Source organism: Lycorma delicatula, chromosome 5 (genome assembly GCF_047948215.1).
Source record: "Lycorma delicatula isolate Av1 chromosome 5, ASM4794821v1, whole genome shotgun sequence".
Taxonomy (NCBI): domain Eukaryota; kingdom Metazoa; phylum Arthropoda; class Insecta; order Hemiptera; family Fulgoridae; genus Lycorma; species Lycorma delicatula.
The window spans coordinates 40541029-40556705 of record NC_134459.1 but is presented as its reverse complement, the minus strand read 5'-3'; the positions used below and the strand labels follow the sequence as shown (position 1 = coordinate 40556705).

Genomic DNA, 15677 nt, shown 5'->3' with positions numbered 1-15677 from the left:
TTGATTCTGACAAAAAATCCATGAGCTTTTTTCAGTAATGTTAATATTTAAACAGTGATTCATTATTATTCTAATTCTTTATATTTGCTTTATAAAGATAAGTTGTATTTTTTGGTCTAATTCCAGTGCAGGTGTATCATTCCACTATGGTACTTATAAGGTAAAAAGAATAAAAGAAAACATTATTTTAAAAACAGTGACTGTAGCAGTAGTGTAAACTTGAAAAATCAGCCTTATTGTCTATGCTTGTATAGTTTAATAATTAATAAAATGTTTAATGACTGCCAAACACTTATGTATATTATATAACAAACAACATTAAATGCACTAATTTTGAACTATGCATGCATAGGGGATCGATCAATTCCATTTCCTATTCTTTCACAGATTCTTTATATCCTAATTTCTATAATTTAATTATTTTTTTTTAATTCTGAAGAAATCAAAGGTACCTTTTTCAACTAGAAAATTATTACAGACTAAACGTAGAAATATTGTAATTTGTTTTTCTTATTTAATATGCTAAACATTTACCTTTACTTCCCCATGAATTTCCACCACCCCCACCACTACCTCGTCCACTCCAAACATCACCACCACTGCCACCACCTCCACTGCCGCCACCCCATCGGCCTCCACCACTGCTTCGACCGCCACCACCTCTGCCAGAAGTCAGATCACTCTTGCTGATTGCTTTTTTCACATCAACTGTCTTACCACCCACCACATGATGTTTCTTTACTGCAATAAAAATAAAAAATCACCTTAAACACAGCACATCAAATTGAAATATTTTACATGATTTAATACTTTTCTTTTTTTTATATAATAATGCTCTATTTTTATGTTCTAATTCTTATACAATAGAAGAAACAACATTTCTGTTATGATAATAACCTTAAATTAGTTTTACAAATATCAGATTGGAAAGTACTTTCATCATCGTATGATAATGAAGTATGCCTTCAGTAATAAATAAATTGCTAATTTATGTCACATACAGCATCTTAACTCATAAATTCTAGAGCATTACTATTTTCCATAAACAATACATATTAATAGACTACTGAACAGAAAGTCACAAAGTTAACTAATGTAACAAAACTAAACTGCAGCAAGACTAGGCAACTTCTTCAGTAATAAAAAAATTGATTTAAAAATATTAAATCTAATTGCATAAAATATAAAACTGAGTTAGCTGAATAAAAATAAAACTTGCAATTTCAATTAAATAATAAAAAATAAGTTTTTATTTATTTTAAAAGATCAAGTAATAAATGTGAAAAAATGGACTAACCTAACTTCACCACAAATATGATTGCCGCTTTTTAAAACATGCTTACTGTATAATAAGAACAGTTGTCGAATAAGACCAAAATGAAGTTTATATATAAAAAGAGTACTAATGGAGAAGATTTGCTGAAATTAAGTGTTATATACTTTAGGGAAGATGTCCTTACAACTCCTGATCTTTGTTTCTTGTTAAAAATATTTTTTTTTTTTATATTTTTTAAATAACAGACAATGAATATGGATATGTTATGGATGTTCTTAATCAGTAACTCTCGAATACATATACAAGATAAGACAAATTAAAAGAAATAAGCCTAGGTATAAATAGTTTAATTCTCAATAAATAAATGAACTGTTATTACATTACAAACAAATACTTACAAACAGCTTTGTCAACAGAATCATGGTCATCAAATTCAATGAAAGCAAATCCTCGCTTACTTCCGGTGTCTTTGTTAATAACAATATTTACATTCAATATATTACCAAACTGCTTAAAATAATCTCTCAAATCAGATTCTTCCTGTGCTTTCAGTCCACCAACAAACATTTTTTTTGTTGTCAAACCTGCTTCAGGTCTTCCAATCTCCTACAAAAAAAAATTTATGATACAAAAATGTTTATCATTGCTTTCATTTCAATCAAATACTATCAGACTTTATTTTTTACTTAACAAATATTATAGCTTGTTTCATATATTGTAATTAAATTTAGGAAATATTTTCCAGTAACTACTAAACCACTACCTGAATTTAATTTTAGAAATATTAAAATGTCTTAAATCATAATGCAATCAGCAGCAGTACAAAACTGGACTATAACTTCTATAGCAGGCATAAAAAAAAGAAACTTCAGTCCTGTAAGAATATCATAAGGCAATTTCTTCTCTATTCGCATAACTTTTTACAACCATGCTTCTGATTATAAAGATGTTGTATTTAAATAAGTGTGCATTACTGATAAAAATTAAGTATAATTAGGAATAACTGCTAATAATGCTGATATTTACAGCTGAAGATTGAAGGAAACATCCATTTATTTGCCATTTGGTAAATATATTGCATTACTACAAATATCTAACAAAATATGATAATACAGTGTGAATGGTGTCATGGCACTGCTGAACAGCAAATAGTGGGCATAATTACAAAGCAATTTTCAGGAATAAAAACTGTTATAAATATTACATCATCAGATTAAGGTAAAAAAGAATAACATTTATAGTGCAGCAGAGATGTTTGTACATAAATAACCAGCAGTCAACAAGCTAAATAGCAACCTTAAAACAAGTTTTATTTTCTAAAATTAACAATTTTACTAATATTTATATAATAATAATAAAGTATGGCCATCCAAACCATGCATGTATCAGAAAAGATCTTGTTATATCAATCTCTGTTAGAGATAAGATTAGAGTGCATTAAGGAAGAAACAGGATAATATTAACTTACCTGCTCTGAAACTTACAGGCCATTGAGTGCAATTTCTGATTTGTCAAAAGTTGCAGAAATAAATAATAAAGGGTTTTTTTTTTTTAGTAATGGTTCATTCCATATCAAATAACCCAATATAAAATTAAATGATTACATGATCACTTTTGATTTTTGTAATTTTTGGTATATTCATTCCCTCTTATTTTTAGAGTTCAAAACCAATTTTTTTTTAACCTTTTAATAATTGTTTGCATGTGCTAGTTAAATTTTACAATGCTCTTCATGCAAATTTGTGTTTTTTTAGTTATTTCAGAAATGAATTTGACTTGAAACAAAAACCATTACACATTAAGTTATGTATATCATTTTCCTATAATTTTTATTTAAGCCCAAAATCAGAGCATTTAGAATGCAGGAATTTCTATTTTTGCACAAGTATCTCACTGTGAAGGGAAGGGATATCAGTTCTAATATTTATATTATATCCCTTAACATAGTTCTAGAGAGCTTATTTATCAATTTTGATGTGTGATGTCCTCTTCCTTTATTTAAAATAAGTTCAAAACTGCAGGATTTTTTAATCTGTACGATTTTTGGTATTTACATCTCAAATAAAGGTAATAAAATTTCAGAAACTATATGGTATGAAGCCCCATAGAAGTGAAATAATTAGTAAAAATTACAAGATTAATTTTTAACTGATAAGCAGGATACTCTAGTCAAAATATGCCTGAAAAGTTGTGAAAACAGTATCACCTCTTTTAACCCTTCAGGCAGGGAGCACGTGAATGTCATGCACAAGTTAAGTTATATGAAACGGCGAGTGGACATGACAGTCTTGCAACGTGCAGTGCTTGCTTCAAAACTTCATAACACTGCCATCTTGTAATGTTTATTTGCACAACTGGATCTGTGTTATCACGAGGCTTCGTTCTTCCCCTCCGTGTTTTTATAACTGCGTAGGATTGCATATCGGTGATGAAATACGATTTTGTTCTATGAAATTGAATGCTCTTCTTTCAGTCAGTTGCGTCAGCTGCGAGTAAATGAAAATGGCCGGGTCAAGCACGTTGCATAATCTTACATCGGAACAAATTACTGAATGTTTAGATGAGACGTGTGACAGTAACATTAGAATATTTGATAGTAGTGAAAGTGATGAAGATTTTGTGCCAGAAAATCGTAATCAAAATAAAGAAGATTCTGAACAGAGTAGTAGAGATAATGATGACGATATTGATATACAAGTGAAGCATACAAGAAAAGACATAGATTGGACATGGGAAAAAGTGGATGATTTTTCTGCTGAAAATTTGGTTTAAATTGGTGTAAGTTTTGAAGCTATAATTTTTTACTTTTAGTACTGTAATACAGCTGCTGGTTGGGCATTTAAATTACCAGCAATAGGGTAGGGCTTTAAAAATTTAAATACTGACTTCAAGGGTTAAGAAACCAGATCTTGTAATTATAAAATTATAATTGTTTAGCCATAGAATAAAGTTAATTTGATAGATAAAAGTTTTCATAATGTTAATTATTTAGGAACGAGTTAACTGATCAGAAAATGTTTGAAGAATACTGGTACATGGCAATGAAAATGTAAATTCTAAATAATCTTGATACATATTATGTAATGTTATATATTGAGTTATGTATTACAAAAAGTTAATATAAGACACTTTGATGCAAACAGTATAATTTATTTTAACAAACGTTCAGCAAAACAATAAGAGCATCCAGTTGCTGTCATAAACTCTAAAAGGAATGAGTTTTGTTAAAATATTTTTCAGCAATATCTAGACTATTATCATCATTTGACAATGATGTTCTGGAACTTGCTTGATGGAAAAACTTCACAGAAGCTAGGCAGATATTGATACTGTTCTTGATGTGTCTCCAGCATCAAAAGATAGTGAGTCTTAGTAGCAATAAAAAATTCCTGCAATTATTGAGAATAAAATTGTCAGATTCTGTTGAATCAAAATTGAAAATCTTTGTTTGGTGAAGGCACATCTACAGAGAAGAAAAACCTATCCTCCTAAGTTGGATACCATTGGTCATGAGTATTAAATTCTGATTGATATGTAAAAAGAAAACTGTACTGTTAGCAATAGGAGGGAGGGATAAAAATATCGAAGAAACAAATTCAAAGCCCAGAACTCTGATTTAAAAATTGGTGTGTTACTACTGGTCACACAGATGTTCATTTAGTGTGTGAATTGACACCTCTAGAGAATTTGACTTAATATGTATGACTGACAAAGTAGTAATTGGGTATCATTCAAGATAAGCATACCGAGAATAATATGATATATTCTCAAGTGCACTTGATTCAGAGCTGATTTTAAGGCATGAATAAACAAGATAGGAAATGGTGTACATACTTGATATCTACTAATGTTATGTTGTAGAGAAGAATATAATGGTTTTTTGTTTCAAGTTACAATAGTTTCAGAGATTCTGAAAAAAAAAAAACAATAATTGGGCTGTAGGCAATTGTAAAATTTAACATATAAACATTACAAAGATAAAAATGATTATGCAACCACCACACCATTAGATGAACTAAGATGGATTGGATGGTTTATGTCCAAACATCAAAATTTTGGACACAAACCTACTAAGTTCCGGGATTTTGGAATGACAAGTCTACTGAAGCTGCACTGAAATATTGAGAAACTTTAAGTTTCACAAAAATCATATCTAATAACCTAAATAACAGAAGTTTTCCTTCAATCTGACCAAGGCTTTGATACAGTTCCCCCCTTTATATTGACAAAAATACAGTAGATAAGATTATGAAATCAAAGGTTAGGCACTTACAAAAGTTATCTTCTAATATATACTAACTAAAAACAGAGCTTCCAAATTATTACAATTAACATTAAAATTTATAGGATATATATATATATATATATATATATATATATATATGGAGTCCATACACATATTATGGACTATACTAACAGGGATTGGGAAAACACTTTTGCTATGGCAGAGGGTACAAATACATTCATAAACACAGTAGTTTAATCAAAATTATTTAAATTTGAACCTAATTAATATAAGCTAGATTAGATTCTACCTAACTGTGGTCAATACTAAAGTTATCATTAACCATTTGGATGATTTATCGTTACTTCCTGAGTACCGCCTATGTCAGCATAACGATCCGTCTGTACTCTAAAAGTCATCTATAGTTTATGAAATTCACCACTCGATGGTGTAAAATAACATAGCATCGATTTTGTTCCAAAATTACAAAATAACACAAATATCAAATAATGAAAATGTGGTTCTGCGAATGAGATTTTTTTGTTTTTTTACCCTTGTTGAGATTTTAGTCCATTTATTTCAATTTCGTATTTAGTTCTTATTTTGGGTTATATTTTTTACGCCATTTCTTTGAGTTTTGGTTTTTTATTATGTAAAATGTCCACAACACCGGGGACTACTATAGAAGCCTAACTGATCACAATATTTGTGAATATTTTAAAAGAGTGATAGTGCGTATAATTTGAGTTAAACAGAGTGAATTAGACCAATGAAGCAGTCAATAATAGAATCGATAAGTTATGACAAATTGAAAGACCTTTATTTCTTCCAGGTCATTACTCCTACACAGGTGCAGCCGCTACCCACCCTCCTCATGCATACCAAGAACTCCAGGACATGCCATCAATGGGATCTCCAGCAATTTAGTATTTAAATTTATTTTTCACTATAACTCTGTTAGAACTTATTACTAATGAAACAAATCGCTTTGCAAAGCAATTTATAAATAAGCATGCTGGAAGGTTTAACAGCTCAATGGCTAGAAGCAAAGAACGCACGTGATGGATTCTTGCAGTGGTCCAGGACTGAAGAAATTACCAGAGAACAAAAGAAGCAAGATGCTGTGTGTACTCATCAGAAGAAAAAGATCAAGAACTATCTGTACAATTGCATTATAGGATTACATGGGGAACGTTTTCCTGAAAATGAATGTTAAGAAAACATTTCAAAAAGCTAATATGAAGTCTGTTACTATGAAGCTCCTGGAAGCCGTAATTTTATAGTGATCAAATTTTCCTAATTTTTGTTTTATTTTATCAAGAAATTCATGTAGATATTTACATTCATTAGTGCATTTTTGTAACTGGTAATGACTTTTTTGAATATGGAAAAAGATTTTTTAGTAAATTTGACCATCCAAAACTGAAGTTGATAAATTAAAACGTTTAAATGTGTAAAATGTTATAATTTCTGGTGATAATCATATTATGTAAGACGTTTTTGTCAAGTGTAAATTTTTTATATTTTTAGACTGAATAATGCATAATTTATAGTTTTGAAATACCACTAGACAACACAGTTGTTGTCTAGTGTCTCAACACCTGACATTTTTAGCACATTCTTGTGCAAAATGCTTGATGGAAAAAGGGTTAAGTTAAAACTGCATTCTTTTAATAGTAAAACAGTTAACTGTATGTTTTATATCCAACAAAAGTAGAATATAAAGCATACAATCTGTAAACATAAGGTAAAAAATTTTCAGTGCGAAGGGTTATATTGTGGATGATAATTTAGTATACAAATAAAATTTTAAATATTAATTCAAATTATTGACTATTGGGCAATTGTACGTAAAAAAAAAAATCGATTTCAATACATTCTTAAGGGCAATAAAATGCTTAATTTACAGGGATGTTCTACTTTCCTTATTTTAAAGTTCTTGTTATCTAAATCTATATATTTATTATATTTTCCTTAAACAGATTTTTTTTTCATCTAAAATTTTACTTATATATTATTATTACCTGCACTATTTACTACTAGTTTTTATATGATTTTAACACACACACAAAGTGATATTGAAAAAGCTTTATACTGCATATCTTATGAAGTATTTGGAGAAAAGGGGTTTTACAGTTTAAAAAAATCTGCATTATGATGAGTTATTAATTTTTGCCTATTACATAGGATCAAATTAAATTTTTTAAATAGGAAGGTGGACATGACATGATTTTGATTTAAAATTTTACAAGGAAAACAATGGTGAAAACCCACTTTTCTGTTAATGCCTTTGTTATAGAGTTGTATGCATTCAAAGTTGCAATGATGGAAAAATCGATTAAAATCTCAAATAAAACAAGGTAAAAAAACACTACATGAACAATTCTATTGCAATTTATATTCATAATGCATACAATTGTAAACTTTAAACAGTTCCATAATATTGATGATAATAATAAACAATAATTAACAACAAATTAAATTACTATACAAAAAACTTACATCACGAGGAACAGCTCTCTTTGATTCCACTTCTCTTCCATCAACTTTATGAGGCCTGTGAGCCATTGCATCATCAACCATCTCTGACTTTGCATAAGTAATAAAACCAAACCCTCGTGATCTGGGAAAAAATTTTCATAAATGAATTAAAATCTAAAATATTCTAGTAAAATATAATGAAGCAACATTGCTCATATGTAGAGTGGCCCAAGACAAAATGAACCAGACATGGGCGAGAATCCAGTAAAGTATTAGCGTATTTGACTTGACAACACAACAAGCAGTAACATTTTGAATGTCATGCAGTGACCTGACATGTTTTCTTTGAACGCCAATAAGGGAAAAGTGCAGGATGGGGGAACACGACATATGGCTGTGTACTATGAAGCTGGAAATTACAATTGCTGACAACTAATACATTGGCCATAAAACTAAATTAATTTTTATGCTAAAATCCTATCACCTGAAAAGCTTTGATGTTACAAGACAAGGTTCATAAGTAAACTGAAATTATGTCTAGTTTAAATATAAAATTGTAGTTTGACCACTGGTATTCAATTTGTCAGTTTCACAGACAAACTTAACCAGTAATTACTCTTACAATTTGTCATGAAGCAAACTCTAAGGCCTCAATGTATACATAGTATTTACACAGTTGAGATAAAGCTAACCACATTCACAAATATGCTGCTGTTGAATATTACCAGAACATTCATTGCCAAGGAATATTATGTGTAGGGCAGATTTATGAAAAGAAGTGCAAGAAAAATTCCATGCAGAGTTCAATAGTGATCCACCCGCCAAGTCATTTATGCACAAGAAAGAAGTTTGAGCAAACTGGATCTGTGCTAGGTACGAAGTATAAATACCCAGATGCAAAAAGGACTGAGGTAAGCAGAAGACATTCACACTACAAGATCATAATTTTACAAGAGTTAAAACCTACATACCATGATTAACATTTACAGTATTTGCGTATGGCTATTGTAGGAAATCGAAGTAGTTTACTTGATCCAAACTTCTACTTCATGACAAATGAGGCATGGTTCCACTTCAGTGGCTACATAAATTCATAAAATTTGTGATATTGGTCTGTGGTGTGCTGAGTTAGAGATGAGTCATTGGACCAATTTTTTTCTTCACATGAACACAGCGTGTTTAATATTGCCGACATCTTCCAGCTCTCTTCATAGAGCAACTGACATCAGACAAATGACGTTTTGCACCAGCCAGGCAGTGTAACAAGCACACACTTCCTTGAAGCAGTACACTCAATTTTCACACCTGACAGGACTGTCTCAAAGGATAAAGGATATATGGACTCCACAGACAACCTGATGGGGAAGGTTTACCAGAACAATCCATTAAGTTTTGACACATTGCAACAGAATATACATATCACCAACATACAACAGGACAAGTTCAGCAAGTCGCACTAAACATGTCAAACCATGGCTGATACATGGCGGTCAACAGTTCCCACAGCAAATGTAGGGACAGGGAACCCACCTAACTATGTTTTTGTCTTTCATTTATTTGTACAATATCACCCTACTGTTCATGTGTTCTTTGCTTGCTTTGGGTTCAGTTTATCTTGGGTTACCCCATATAGAGCGTACTTTTAAATTTAGCATACAAATGTATATGTGAAAGTCTGCTAGTGTTTTCACTTCTCCAGTACTATGAAAGCAGTAAATTTAAAATGGAGCAATAGAGATGAGTAACTTGCTAAATAACAGAATTAGGGCAAATTCTTTTTACTAAATAGATTTTTTTACTAAATATGAATTCTGACAACTAATACATTGGCCATAAAACTAAATTAATTTTTATGCTAAAATCCTATCACCTGAAAAGCTTTAATGCTACAAGACAAGGTTTACGAATCAATTGAAGGTATGAAATGAAAATGTAGTTTGACAACTTGTATTCAAATTGTCAATTTCATAGACAAAATTAACCAGTAATTATTAGTCATGAAGCAACTATAAGCCTCAATGTATACATAGCTTTAAGACACATTTTACATAAATTTGTTTTTACATTTTTTAAAAAAAATGACAATTAACTTAGGAGCATGCATAGTTAGAAGATAATTCTTTAATTATATTAGTTTACAGCCTTGATTCTTATACAACAGATAATTTAAAAACGATCTTTATGATCAAATAAAAAATAATTTAAGAAAATCTTTTTAACATTATATAAATTTTTGGCTATAATTATGTAAACAATTACTAAATAAATATCCATAAAATGGATCTAGTAGCCAACCTACTAAAACAAACTCCACTGGGGATTTTTTTTTAAGTGTGTAAACAATCAAAGAGGCTTAATATACGTAATAACTAGGTTTACTAATCAACAAAGGAGCTATTCAATTTTTTTGTTGAGTTTTCCAATCACTCAATATTGTTTTAATTCACTTTTCATTAATAAGGATGTAAATTCTATTTTCTTTATTTGTTTATTTTTACATTAAGTAACCACTACTTGTTTATTAATCACTTTAAATGTAAAATGCTTTTACTGAAAATGTCAATGGAATTGATTTTACTGAAGTAAATCCACATTATAAAAAAAACAACAAGCATATAAAATAGTCTCATTTACACATCACACTGTAAATGTCTATGGATTTCTCAGCATAATAATTCAAATAATTAGCAAAATAATAGTAAATCTAAGTAATAGTATTGAGTAAACCAAAATTCAAAATTAGCAAACCTTTCTTGAAATGAAATCTCAATGAGATAAATTGCTTTAGATCGTATTTAGCATTGCCTTTTTAAACATGTATCTAATACAAATGATGTTTATATCGTGTTACAAAGTTTCACAAATTTAATTTGGAAAGGAAGAATATCATGAGAATTTCTCAAGTGCACAAAAATGAGCTGAAAAAAGTATCAATGGTGATTTCTCTTGTTCATCACCAAAGCCTAATATGTTTAGGCAGTCTCTTCAAACTCCTAAAATCATGGTGACAGTCTTATGGGACCAAAATTGTCCACACCTAATTGAGATTATGGCAAAAAAGACAATAAATGATACTTTTGACATGATTCTTCTCCATGAAATGCTTGCTTCCTCACCACTGGCTAGACCATACAACTTCAAATATACTTACTCCCAGTTACTGATTAAAATTTGGTCACTAAATTTAAGTTTTACCAACTTTTTCAGTCATTTCCCAGGCAAGTGACCTCTACTGGGGGATTTGGTATTACGACTGATATAGGGTTTGATCTTAACACTCAAGAAAAGTATAGTAAATGTGACAATAAAATTATATTTTCCTGTAAAAAAAAACCTTTAATAACCATGAACTACAAATTATATTTTCTTCATATGATCTGTTCACATTTAGTTTTAAATTTATTATGACTTAAAAATGTAGCCTCCTACAAATGTTTAGAAGATTAAATTACAGCATATCTAATTTACCTTTTTGTAACAGGATCCTTCATAACTACAACATCTACTATTTCACCCCATTGTTCAAAGAATGCCTTTAATGAGTCATCAGTTGTTCTGTAATCAAGCCCACCAATGAACAGCTTACGTAATTGCTCTGGTTCATGTTTCGAATCCTGTAATGCAAAAGTCACAAAACTACACTTATTTGGTAATTCAGTGTAAAAAAAAGCCTCAAACTGTAAACACATGTAATTGTACAATTCACTGATGCCAAATTGTTGTTAATATTGCCCAATTTGTTTTGATATTGTAATTAATTCTTAACTACATCAGTGTCTGGTTTCCTTCCTCTAGAAGCTAAAATATCTTCATTCTACAACAGATTTCTATTTCTTCCACACAATCTGCTTAATTTTTAAGAAAGTAAATTTTCTAACATACTAATGTATTAGAAAGTGTATGAACATTATTTTTGTACATGCAAATTATAAATTATAACATTGTCAAACTGTAATTTACAGAGCTTTGATTAATAAATTTCTACTTGGCATCATCAAATACATTTTGAAAGATTTTTTTAATATTTTAATAAACACTTACCTTTTTCACCTTAAAAAATGCATAATCATAAATATTTTGCAAGACATAAAAAGCAAATCAATTTGTATTAACTTTTACACACATTCTCAGTGTTATTCAAAGTTATGATGCACTTACTCAAATGTCTAATTATTCTCTAATACTGATAAATAATATAGATTGACACAGCTAAGGTCTACAAAATAACATATTTCAAAGAAGAAATGTTTATAAAAACAGCTGGATTAAAATGTGTGGGACAAATAAATAAATAAATTTAACATTTTATTTTTGATAAAGATAAAAAGATGGAAATAAAAGTAGATTTTCATCAAAATCCCAGCTGATCCATATTAATAAGTGATAAAACCATTTTCAAAATATTAAGTAAAATTAGCCAAAAAATGAGAAAGAATCGATCATTTAAAGAACTGGGCTTACTTCTTAAACAGTTGATCTTTCAAATGTAAACTTTGATACCTTGGAATGTACTTCTGAAATATATTAAAAAAAGTAATTTCAAATGTGTCATTTTCAAAATGCCATTTATGGACATTTACATAAACTTAATATTAATCATACATTTACATAAACTGCTGTACCAGATACACCAGTTTACTGTGAACACAAAGTAGATGTAGCCGAGTTGAAGAAATTTCTTCACATATAAATCTAACAATGAGAACATCCAATTCAAGGTAAAAAGTTTAATCTATATACACATTTAAAAAAATAAAAAATCAGCCAGCTGAGTTTGTATAGCGAGTGAACTCTTTACTGTATAAATTTTCCACCAGGAAATATTAACCTCCAGTGATATTACTCTCTGAGTAATTTAACATATAACTGCATGATTTTACAACCATGTTTACTGGATCTTGAAATACCCATTTATTTACCATTTAATTGTATAAGTACTAAGAAAAATTAAGTTTCCTATTTTACACTTAAAAAGCACATCATTCATCAAACAAATTATATTTGATATACCAAAATAAATCATAACTCCAATTTTTTGTAGGTCCCAAATTTTATTGGAGGAAATAATTCAATAAGAATGGGAAGTTTACGTGAATTTTCTTGGAGCTTAGTAATCTGTTAACTTCTCATTTAATATTTTGTTACTAGACCATATACAAAACATATTATCTCTAATCTTTTATATTCAGAACATCATGTGGTAGACACTGCAGGCAATGCCTCAAGGTATAAGGCACTATACGCCAGGTGCAAAAAAACTACTTTGAATAAAAATATAATTTGTCAGCAGTCCATACATGCATAGCATTTTATACAAAATGCTATGCAGAAAATTGATTGGAATTACAAATTAACTTTTATTTAAAAGCATAATTTTGTGCTACATTTTATAAAAAAAAATTGAACTGAACTGCAATTGCACTTCAGAACTGAAGTCTATGTATTGGAATACCAAGCGTACGGTAACAGAAAATCCACTATTTAGTTACAATGCTGCTTTTGGTTTTTAAAATTTACGAACATAATGGAGAAATGGAATATACAGATATCATTAAGAGTAATACGATGTGCAGAATTGGCCGACATAGATGTGAAATAATCAAATGAACACTTCTACAAAAATTCATGGGCGTTATGTTGCAAAGCGCCAAACCTACAAGCCGACCATTACTGTTTACACTCTCGGCTAAGCGGTTTCCGCCAACTTCGTTACTCAAAATGTTTTAATAATTTAATTTATTTATATTACAACATTCCAATAATCAACAAAATTACTTGCTTTAGAACAACTCTGAAAAAAGGAAAACGCATAAAACAGAGTAGAAAGACGAGTAGAAAACAAATAAAAAAATCGATTAAGATGGATACCCTTAGGAACTCTTGAAAAACGACTAAAACGTTTTTACAGCAAATTATCAAGTGTCTTATAATAATTTAGATCAACAAAAACGTATAATAATGGTTGCTATTAATATGGTTAATAATAAAGAGAAAATACTCACATCAGTTGCTCCCATTTCGCTCTTTTTTGGCTTCACTTATCGTAATACGACAAAATATACGACGCCACCAAAATGAAGAGGGATGCCGCAAGCGTGAAGCCGGAAAATCAAGACAGACTTGATATCTTTATCGTTAATGGAAATATGTAAAAAAATATAGTTTTCAATAAGAAGGATTATAGGAAATCTTTATTAAAAATACTGATTTCTAATATTACTTACATTATTTCGAGATTGTATAACGTAATTCTGCAATTAAAATTAAAATCTATGTTACAAATAACTTACAAACATATTCAGTTGTTCGTATTGTATAATGGAATAAACATTCAAATTGTTAGAATATTAACAAAATTTCAGAGGCTAAGGAAATTGGATATTCTAAATCGATAAATTATTTAATAAAACAATTTTATATTATAAATCAGACTTGAAAAAGTTAAGTTTCTATGCACGAGTCATTTAGTATCAAAGCGGGGGAAAAAGCGAAGTGAACAACCTGCCTGTACTCATTGAGTCATATCTAAGAATTTTAAAAATAAATTTTTAAAAGCTTAGGTAGTGACGATTACGTTTATGAATGAGTCGAGAAGACTTTTAAATTTATTTCCTTAACTATTGTGGTTTGTAAAATAATTACAGCTTATTAACAATGTACATAATTTATGAATATTAAATAAAATAAAATTAATAGATTATTTAACTGCAATCTTCCATTAAAATCTGGTTGATTAAAAACAACTAATTTGTTTAACAATTCTTTGCTGCACTTTTTTATCAACTAAGAGCTACCTCTCTTTCAATTAAGATTTTTAATTAGAAGATTCAGTCTCGCCTGATGGATATCTCCAGCCATTATTTTGTAGTGTAGCTGTTCTGCAGGAAAGAATCCTTGAGTGATCCAAGGGCAGTCCGCTACCAGACAACAAGAATGTACAACTGTTACAAGTCCCAGTAACCTCATTGTGAAGAATCTAATTTAACTTAACATATTAAAGCTATATATGTATATAATGAATAATATATATATGAGCTAATATATGTACAATGAATAATTAGCCTACTCAATATTTAATACAATAATTATACTGCATTTAAACTTTATTTCATTAACTATACTTACACTTTAAAAAAATGAACACGTTTCTTAAAATTTCTTCAAAGTTTTAACTCTTACAATCTGTAAATGAGTGTAGAATTTTTTTGAAAATTGTAGGGTTTACTTCTGTATTGACTGTTGGTCATAAAATATTGGCTCCAGTGATTACAAGAAACAGCACACCACTCACTTATTTTTTCATCTTGAAGTAAATGCTCAAATATATTTGGTCAGGAATTTTTCATGCAATACCTGGTATTGTGTGAATTAACATGCCCATTTAAATGAACCCATGCCCCTTTTGATATGAAATACACAATTGAGTGTATCTATCTACTGGCAATCTTTTTGAGAAGCCAGTAACAATAATTAAGATATTTCAGTTTGTCTATTCTCTTAAGTTTTTGCATAATTTTTACACAATATAGTTTCAAATTTAAATCATGAAAAATTTTACAGCAAGATGTATATTTTACATTGTTTTATTGTGCTAACTTATGAACAGATTTTTTTGAACTATCAGAAATTTTTCTTTGAATGTTAGCTATGACCTCTGCAGTCCTAACATAAGGTTGCCTATTTTGTTTTGTATCT

The 15677-nt window shown here is 29.5% G+C and overlaps 1 protein-coding gene across 3 annotated transcripts in view; it reads right to left on the bottom strand.

Annotated features, from left to right (window-relative positions):
• LOC142324870 (heterogeneous nuclear ribonucleoprotein A1, A2/B1 homolog) overlaps positions 1–14113 on the bottom strand; it is a 57899-nt gene extending 43786 nt beyond the window's left edge. For all 3 annotated transcript variants that reach the window (XM_075365942.1, XM_075365944.1, XM_075365943.1), the window contains exons 1-5: positions 13985–14113; positions 11451–11596; positions 8004–8124; positions 1675–1882; positions 535–741 (exon numbers count right to left, since the gene is read on the bottom strand). In XM_075365942.1, coding sequence (XP_075222057.1) covers positions 535–741; positions 1675–1882; positions 8004–8124; positions 11451–11596; positions 13985–13999 — 697 coding nt within the window. In that variant the 5' untranslated portion in view covers positions 14000–14113. The remainder of the gene's footprint in view (positions 1–534; positions 742–1674; positions 1883–8003; positions 8125–11450; positions 11597–13984) is intronic.
• Between the last annotated feature and the right edge of the window lie 1564 nt (positions 14114–15677).